The 9,923-nt window shown below is 41.0% G+C and overlaps 1 protein-coding gene across 1 annotated transcript; it reads left to right on the top strand.

Annotated features, from left to right (window-relative positions):
- Window positions 1–4,315: 4,315 nt before the first annotated feature.
- LOC136538625 (uncharacterized) lies at window positions 4,316–9,410 on the top strand. The gene is made up of 9 exons (XM_066530586.1): window positions 4,316–4,534; window positions 4,955–5,171; window positions 5,253–5,348; window positions 5,450–5,533; window positions 6,397–6,557; window positions 7,123–7,240; window positions 8,018–8,153; window positions 8,642–8,817; window positions 8,906–9,410. Exons 2-9 carry the CDS (start codon window positions 4,968–4,970, stop codon window positions 9,143–9,145), a joined length of 1,215 nt encoding a protein of 404 aa, XP_066386683.1. The 5' UTR covers window positions 4,316–4,534; window positions 4,955–4,967; the 3' UTR covers window positions 9,146–9,410.
- Window positions 9,411–9,923: the final 513 nt, after the last annotated feature.

The raw sequence follows: 9,923 nt of genomic DNA, 5'->3' as shown, positions 1-9,923 counted from the left end.
GATGGGCATCCTCAACTGATGCTTTGCCCAATTGTGTAAGATACCGACTGACATGTTCTATCATGCTTATACTGTCTTGACCAGTAAACTTAGCAAACTCTAGGAGCCTGCAATTTATGGGAAGAGCGATCAAATCATATCATTCTGGATATGGACATTTGTATAAAAAGGTCAGCCCTTTTGGCTTTAGACCGAATTGATTCTTCATCATCTCGGTCACCCTTAGCAGTAATTCATCAGCTTGTGGATTTGGATTTCTCTGCACCTACTGACCCATCTGTGGATTGAAATCCCGTGTGCCTTGGTATTCTGGATTTGGTATCATGTGAAAGGTGTTATAATCTGTGCCATAGTGATACCCTTGTGGAATCTCAATCTGCTAGGCCCTTTGCTGGCTTGCTGCTTGAAGTCTTAGATTGTAGACATAAGGATCTATATCTCTATGGATCCTTTGAATTGATGGTGCTATTTTTTGAGCCGACGATGGTATGTGGCCTGATGTGCCAAAATTGATCACCTGGTTCTGACTTTGCCCCGTCGGCTATCGCACATGCTATACTGACGGTCCAAGATTGTACTGTATCTGATTCGTAGTTGTTCCTTGAGCCTATTCAGATGAACCTTGAACTATCTAGACATCACCATTACTAGCTGGTGCTGCTTTTTGATGGCTGGTACTGACTTGATTAGTCCCTTGGGTTGATGGATCTAGAATGTTGTAATAAGCCGGTCTGCCTTGACCAACTAAAAATCCATAAATCGCCTCTCTCATGGTGTTGTGGAATATGTCCACGAAAGCTTCGTTATGGCTTGATATGGCATCACGAACAGATTTGTCTACAACTTTCTTAAAGAAACACCTGTCTTCATCTTCAGTTATATCTGTTTGCCCGTGTAGTAGAACTCTTGGTAGTGGAAATTTTTGAATAATTGTGTTGTCATGTATTTTGGTGTAGGACAACAAATATTTGTTCTAAAACTCTTCTGTAGCTTTGTTGATGATACCCTTATTCTCATTAGGTAGATCTTCATGATGCAGCATAAGGATGTCGCTGTTGTTGTGAACCGCCATGATGATTGTGGAGTCCCACTAGGTGTGCCAGAAACGTGTGTCGATACAGAATTTTCGTCCTATGCCGAGGACACACGCAGCAAGTCGGAAGGGTCTGCTCGATGGAGCTGTAGATCTGCCTAGCTTCAGCGTAGGGATGGTCGATCCTACGCACTCCTTCCGAGACATGCCAGTTAATTTGACCCTGTAATTGACAAGGAGAGAAAGCTTATCAATAATTAAGGACGGAACTTGTCGGTGTTGCCAGACAGTCCTGAATGTGCGGCTTTGAGAGCCGATATGAAAGGAGATCGACTAAATAGTCGATTCCAGCATACTCATGAGAATAAATTGGTTAAAGCTCATTGGATTGTATAAGAAGAATCGGTTATCATTCAAGATAAATGTTGTTATTTGAGCATATATTAATCAATGGTAATAAGATGTCAACAATGATTGGTTTATGCTGAGCCAATGATTACAAGCAACTGAATCCCTTTTATATAAAGAAACAATTCAATACTATTTAACCATTTAATTAAGATAAATCTAATAAATATGTTAGATCTCATCTATCGCTATGATCAGTGGGGCATGAGGCAGAATCATGCAGGCCATAGAAATAACAATAGATTTAACGACCTTAACTTATTACTAACATCAGTGGGGCATGAGGCAGAATCATGCAGGCCGTAATATAATAATAAGATCATAGGGCTAACACATCTTTCAACCTATCTTTACTTCAATGGTTTTGTGATGCGAACTGCTCATGAAAGCACTCGGTATCGGCTAAAACAGCCGATTCAGGCACAGCGCATAGTTAAAATCATGCCTAATCCGAAATAGACCTACCAAATAACGATCTTCACTCCACGCTGCTAACAGTGGGGTGTGAGGCAGAATCACATAGGCCATGATATTAGGCCATGGAACGGTTTTCGCTAGCCAATAAATCTACTCAAGACGCAACATGCTTTAACCGCACGCTATGCACGATCAAGATTGATGTAAAATAGCTGATAAAACGTAACTCATCATTTAATGTATAGATTAGATCAGTTCTAGATTAACAAACGATGGGCTAAACAGGATATAAGGCCGATCTAGATCAATTCTAATCGGGCAGAGAGATATTTTTGTAATTTAGATAAATAATGAAAGTAATAAGTAATATCGGTAACTTAATGAATCTACCAAAGACTGTCATTCTAAGGTAGAGCCGATAACTTGACCTTGATCTAGTTCATGCAGTGGGGGTCGATCGGATCGATGCAGCCATACTTGAACTAGGCAAGAATCGATAACTAACTTATACCAGAGTCATAGTGAAGGTCGACCGGATCGATACAGCCGTACGAACAGAGATATAAGCCATGACAGTACTTACACCAAACAGTGGAGGTCGACCGGATCGATGCAGTCGTACTTGCTGAAGAACTCGCCGAGATCTACCCTATTCCTACTCCTAAGGGGTGGCCGGAACCGAAAAAGTAAATGACTTATATATTGGATTAATTGTTGTCCTTTACAATAGTCAGGGTTTGGTATTTATACCTGGAGTCTAAAAATGAATCCTACTCGAGCACGATTCGTTACAATTTTTCGGCATAAAAGAAAACATTCCTAATTTAAGATAACTTGGACCCTAATCTTTTCCCTTTTGTAGAGTCCATCGTGTTTCGTCCTAGCGCCGATCGTAGCCTTTGTCATTATCTGCCAACGCTGTCTGAAGAAAGCCGATTCCGGTACTGCATTTGAATCATCTAATTCTGATCTGCATGCAATTACTTCCTTGATGACATGATCTTAGGAGCTTTTAAGTCTCTGCGAGACTCCTTCCAAATTTTGGTGTAAACACTAATAAAATTGAATATAAGGACGCACGCTTAGTAATGGCTCCTACAGGTGCAATAAACCCACAAGCCAGATAGCCATGCATATCCTTTGGAGTCTTTTATTTTCTCCTATCGGGTAAGTCTTGCTAAGTACAATTGAGTACTCAGGGTTTTATTTCCCCCCCTGTTGCAGGTGACAGACGGATGTTAGAGTTGACTCTTGTGTATGGATTCCTCGTGGTGGGCTTAGAGGAGATTTCTTTACGCTGCAATCATAGTTTTTACTTATAACTCTCACCAAAGATTTTTATAAATAGAAGTTTTATAATCTGTTGCCATAGCTTATATATAAATACTTCACAGTGCCATGAATAGATATTTATTTCCGCTATACCTCTGATCACATGTTTATATTCCGTTGTTAAATCAAATTGTTCATAACTCTGATGTTGTATTAAAAGTGATGTACGAAATGGCTTAAGAATGTTGTAAGCTTTATTCTCTCATTTTTTATCGTGATGGAAAAATGTGGATTTTTTGGTTCTCCCTTGGGGTGTGCTCGATGGAACTGCGTAATTTAGTGTCCTTCCTTAAGTACTTAGTGTCTAATGGAAGACAAGTACTCCTGAAAGGCATTAGATTAGGCGGTTCTGCCACACTGCATCTGCTCATGTGTCAGCTCAAGAAACGACAAAGTCTAAGCCTACTCCAAAGAGATTTGGAACTGGTCCACTCATGATGATTCCTCCATGGAAAAGTGATAAGCTATGATGTGTTTGTGTGCCAGGCCGTATGCCAAACTTGAATAACTATGCCATGTATGACAATTATATATGCAAAACTTAAGAACCTTTCATTTGGGTGCTCATCTGTTTTTGAGATAAGCTCAAGTATCCTCCCCATGCCGCAGTACGAGCACTAGATTAGCGGCAGGCCACTTTCTCCTAGCAAGGGCTGTCGTCGATACTGGCTGCGGTAGGAGAATACGAGATGTGTTAGGGGCCATGGGCAATGGGGGGGGGGGGGGAGTACCAACGAGGAGCCTAAGGGCGTCGCGGCTCGGCGCGGAAAGATGACGGTGAGAAGGCGTCGGTGACGAGAAAGACCGCTGCTCAGATGCGTGTGGCTGCACTGGATAGGGGATGGGATGAGCCGACAGTTGTCTTCAATTTAGCTTTGGGTTGATTCAATCAGCATGGGCTCACTACAAAAACCAGGGTGGAGGTCACGTACTCACGTGTATGGATTTGGATAGATGAGAAACCGTCTGTGTCTGATTTTCTAGTTGGGGGATGAAAAATAGACTTCGTTAAAAGTTGGGGAACAGAAAGTGGACTTTTTCTATATGTTTTAATGGGATGGGACTCGATGGAGAAGCAATGGGATGGGCCTTGACTGGCCGCCGTTTCGGCACCCACCAGTGTAGGGCTGTTTGCATATGGGCCACCCATCAGCGACGTGCCGTGCGTGCCCCGTGGCGGCGGGATGGCCACCTCATCCGCCTCGTCGGCTTCGGAAAGGTCATCGCCGCGGCCGGCGCCTCCTCCACTCGCCTCCCTCTACTCCAGCAATTCCTCCGTTCTTGAGCCCGCTAGCCGCGCTTCTCCTGTTCGCCGATTGGGTTCGGCGGGAGGCCGTGAAACGGGTACTATTCTACTCTTCCCCTTCCTCTCTTCTCTTGGGTTTTTATATTTCTGATGAAAAGATAGGCGTCAATCGACTCAATCCAATGTTTTTTTCTTGTTCGTTCTGCAATTCGTCCCGAGTTTTGTTTTCGGTCCAATTATGGTGGCAAATATGGTACGAATCCTCCACTGGGTATTGGCTGCCATAGGTGGGGGCAGGAGGCAGGGTTCAACACTCGCATTTAGTTGTATGTTTATGCTAATGTTGTCAGCATTGCCTAAATTTAACTACTGGAAATAATTTGTTTATTTAAATACATATACGATGTTAGATGTAGTGGCTAGGCTTCCTTGGGGAACGTTCTTTAGGATTCTAGTTTCTGGAGGCATACTGAATTTGTGACGCGAAATTTACTTATGGTGGGATGTGGTGCCTGCAGGAATTTCATCAGTATGCAACAAATGGCCATGCCATCGTTCGCCGTAACCTCCCCTCCATCGCACGGCGGCACCTTATCAGCGCTCCATGCTCGTCATTCTCAAAGATTGCACAAGAGGCGCGTTCGCTGCCAAGTCAGGGCAGTGGCACAAACACAGCTGCAGTACCAGAAACTGGGAGATTCTGACCTGCTTATCAGTGAGGTCACTCTTGGGACGGTATGTATGATTATGAAATTTGAAACCCTCTTGCTGCAAATAATGCTTTCTTCATCTCAAGGTAAATCCTTTTCTTTCCAGATGACTTTTGGCGAGCAAAACACAGAGAAGGAAGCACATGATATTATCGCTTATTCTTTCGATCAAGGCATCAATATCCTAGACACAGCGGAAATTGTCAGTATAGATTCCTTCCTTACTTCTACTAATTATCCCTCTCTCTGTTTTCAAGTTAAGTGATGGGATATACTTTTCCATTTTTTTTTCTTTTGGCCTAGTACCCAGTCCCAGTCAACAAGGAAACTCAAGGGAGAACTGATCTTTATATTGGCAGGTGGATGCAATCAAAGCCACGAGACAAGGTAACCTAAATGGATGTTACAATATATTTTGGATTGTTCAATCTTTTTTTAGAGTTCGAGGGCATAGCCCCGGCCTTAATATTAAAAAAGACCAAGAACGGTTTAAGCAGTCGATACAGCAACTCCAAACTGCAAACACTACATCATCCAGGCAAGCAGAAACACCTCTATCCTGACAGAACACTCAGCAAACACCACCACTCAAATTACATCTTCCAAGCATCGCCAAACATTGACAGATTAAGCCATTTCTTCTCTCGGACTGCCTGCTCCAGATTTGCAACATCCGCCAACAGGTACCCAGCTTCTTCAGGAAACGATGAGCATCTCCAATTGTGAGCCGACTGAAAGAGGAGCCTTTCCCACTTGTTACTCACTTGGTTTAGTAGGTAATCCGGAGGGGTCTTGACGAGATGCCTTTCAGCCTGTCCAGCCGAGCAAAGAACTCCCCCCTGTTTCTCCTTGGGGCAAAGGAGAGACCAACTCTGGATCATAGCTGTTACCTTCAGTAACAGCACCTGACCACTCTTCCACTTTGTACCCTGAAAGCATAGACAATTTCTCAGTTTCCAAAGCCCCCACAGGGCAGCTGAGCAAAACATGTTTTCTACTATAAACTTCTTATTACTAATCCACATGATTGTTAAATCTTTATTTCTGCACGAGCAATGATTCTTACACAATATGCTTGCTTTCATCCCTCAAATTGATGCCAGTGTTTAAAGTTTAGAAGTATAGCTTTTACTAATAAGTAATAACACCTATCAGTCCTTTTAATGCACAATCCCTAAGTTTCCCACTATGTCATGTTTAATGTCTGACTGTAAGATGGGTCTTGCCTTTTTTTTTTCTTTGCATTTTAGATAATTTTGGCCACCAAAGTTGCTGGTTATTCTGAGAGGTCTGCATTTCTTCGTGACAACGCAGAAGTGGTGCGTGTTGATGCTGCCAATATCAAAGAAAGTGTTGAAAAGAGCCTTAAACGCTTGTCTACAGATTACATTGATTTGCTTCAGATACACTGGTCAGTGTTAGCTTGATTCACCTGTATGGCTGTATGCCTGCCAAAAACAATATTTAGGTTCACTTTTCTGTTTTTAGTATTTTACCAACATACATGTAAACATTCCATTAAACATCAGTATGGATTTTTTTTCTTGTACAGAATTATATCAATTTTTTAAGGAAACTGGTGAATGTATTGATCGGGAAAGTCAATATGCCTTTTCTATTATATGCTTCATATAAGGTTCAGCAGGTTCTTATATCACTGATTAATAGGGAGAAAATATGAATGGATATATTAACTGAACTCTTCTTGGAGTTCCATCTGTGTTCCTTGTAAAATATAGGTTACAACATATGGGAGACTTAACCAAGTAAATTTCACTATTTCAGTTCAGTTTGAAGTAGTTGTTTCTTTTGCCTTTTGCACCAGCTTTCTTTGAATGCAGTTCTGTGAGTTCTTTAACTGCCCATGTAAACTTTTTGGATCGGAGCTTTTTCTGTTAGATTGATATATATCTATTTGCAATTGAACTGAATCAAATAAACATTTCTGGTTCCAAAGTTTTTCTTCATGTGTCCAGGCCAGATAGATATGTGGCACTATTTGGTGAATTTAGTTATAATCCAACCAAATGGAGGCCAAGCATCCCTTTTGAGGAACAATTGAAGGCTTTCCAGGAGCTAATTGATGAAGGAAAGGTGAGATTTCTATTATTAGTATTCTTATATGAGCAAAATAGTAACACATAAACATTTTTCATGGGAAAACATATAACATTGCACAGTTGCTATCATGGTCGGCAGGACCTACCAACATAAGAAAGGAAAATCCAAAGTGGCAGGTTAAGGAAATAATGGATTTAAAGAATCGCCCAGCTGTCATAGCCTCATAGGTTTAGGTTTACTTTTCGAGTTGCAATCAGATTGGAATATTGGATTCTATTCATAAGAATCAATCTATTAGGAGTTGTATTAGGGGTCAGGTCTTTCCCCTCTAATATATGGAGGGAGTTATCAATGAATGGTCAAGCAGCGTGAGGGAATTTTCCCCTCTGCCTTTGGTTTACACTTTACAGGGCCTCCCCCTCTACCATTGCATCAGCAGCCTCCACCTGACCACCATGGGTGCCCCCTGCTCGCTACTCGGCTGGGGCCCTTGTCCAGCCAATCCCTCTCCCCCTCTCCCCTGAATTGAATCTCCGATAGTTACATATCTGATCTTGATGTGGATGCAGTTTACAAGTTACAACATGTGCTGGTACTATCTGTTTTAAAATGTTACATAATATGCATCAGGTAACAGCCATGTAAGTATTTTTTTACAGAAAAAAAGTAGCTTATCAGCATGCAACTCTTGTGAAAGTAGAGGCACATCGAGTAGTTAAAACTTTTGTCTCAGTGCTGACAGCTCATTCAGAAGACAATCAACAAGAATATCAAGTTGTTAATCATTGTCTAATGTTATCTCTACTTTAGGTTCGCTATATCGGTGTTTCGAATGAGACCTCATATGGAGTAATGGAGTTTGTACATGCTGCAAAGACTCAAGGCCTTCCAAAGATCGTGAGCATCCAGAACAGTTATAGTCTACTTGTGAGATGCCACTTTGAAGGTGAAAACATTGATTTAGTCCATCCATTTCATTCATAGGAACTCTCTTAGTAATGCCCTCATTTCTGAAATTGTACCAGTATTTTGAGAATTCCCTTTGATTTCTCATAGAATTAGAAAGGCCAGTTTCCTCTTAACAAACAAATATTAAATTGCCGATATACATCTTTTCTTGCTAATATGTTTCATGAGATTTTCTAGTTTCTCCATACAAGGTGTTGCTAAAAATGGAAATGAAGGTTTGTGGTAATGGGTGACAATGTATTTAATAGAAACTGGAGTATAAACTAGCTGGGGTAGTGTCATTTTTCTTCTTATTATGAGGTGTTGCTGAAAAGAGGAAATATAGATTTTGTGCTATTGGGTAGTGATTTGTTTGGTAACATATTTTTTGCTTCATGCTTTTCGTATAATGTGATTTGCAGCCTCTCTTGTCTATACCGAGTGCAACCAACAACTGACTTTTAACCATATTTTGTTTCATCACAGTTGATCTTGTTGAAGTTTGCCACCCAAATAACTGCAATGTTGGACTGCTTGCCTACTCCCCATTGGCTAGTGGGGTTCTCACTGGGAAGTATCTTGATGTTAACACTGACATCTCAAAGAGTAGGCTAAATCTCTTCCCTGGATACATGGCACGCTACAATGCTTCTTTGGCTAAAGTATGATATATACTATAACAAATTTGTTTTTGCCCTGACTGTTGTGTTCGTATGCATTCTACTTTACTTTGATTATTTTTTATGGCAGGAAGCAACATTAGAATATGTAAAGCTTGCCAAGAAGCATGGGCTAACTCCAGTCCAGCTTGCCCTTGGCTTTGTGCGTGACCGTCCATTCACTGCTAGCTCCATCATTGGAGCAATCACCATGGACCAGTTGAAGGAGAACATTGACGCGTTTACCAGCACTCCACGGCCTCTACCACAAGAAGTTCTTGACGGCATTGAGGATCTTTTCAAGAGATATAAAGATCCGGCAATCCTCTAGGCGTTCATTCACCATTTTTCTAGGTGTTCACTCGCCATTTTGACAAAGAGAACCAGCAATCCTCAGACAATACAGAGACCCAGCAAACATATTACAACCTATGATCATAACATTTTGTTCATGCTGATACAATTATTGCTTTAATCTTCCATTGGCTCTACAGATAATACCAGCAGTTTTTTTTTTCCTTTTGCTGTGTAAGTAGAATGTACTTCATACAATTATAAAGTGAGTCCAAAAGAAGACATTCTTTTATACTCTGTTAGTAAGTCTGATGTCTTCGACATTGACAGGTCTCCAGTGGACAGGTTAAACGAACACTCTATATATGGTAATAATAGTAAAAAAATTTGTTAAATTACAAGTTGCATTTTTTTCATGATATAAATCCAATGATACTATTCTAATATGAGGAATCCAAAGACCACACCATTTATAGGAAGTTATACGTTTACGAAGGGCACTTGTATTGTTTTTCTCTTATCAAGTTATCATGTTTGGTAGGTAGGCATTTCTTCCAATGGAGGTCCACCATTATAAACATGGTTGGCTGAGCAGCCTTACCTTACGCTAAGTTGCTGGACGCTGAAGCAGTGGAACTGCACTGGTAGATGTAGTTCATGACTTTGCAGGCCTGCAACAAAATCAAGTTGCCATGAAAAAGGTCTGCACTGCTGCGTCAGTGTATGTCTCAATTTTTACTTTACTATTCTTGCATTGTAAAGTTCTTGGGCTCCTTCGTGAAAAAGGGGAAATACTGAGAACAGATTGCTGATCA

The sequence above is a fragment of the Miscanthus floridulus genome, chromosome 2 (genome assembly GCF_019320115.1).
Source record: "Miscanthus floridulus cultivar M001 chromosome 2, ASM1932011v1, whole genome shotgun sequence".
In the NCBI taxonomy this organism is placed as follows: domain Eukaryota; kingdom Viridiplantae; phylum Streptophyta; class Magnoliopsida; order Poales; family Poaceae; genus Miscanthus; species Miscanthus floridulus.
Note: the sequence above shows the minus strand (reverse complement) of the source record. Positions and strands in the feature narration are given on the sequence as shown.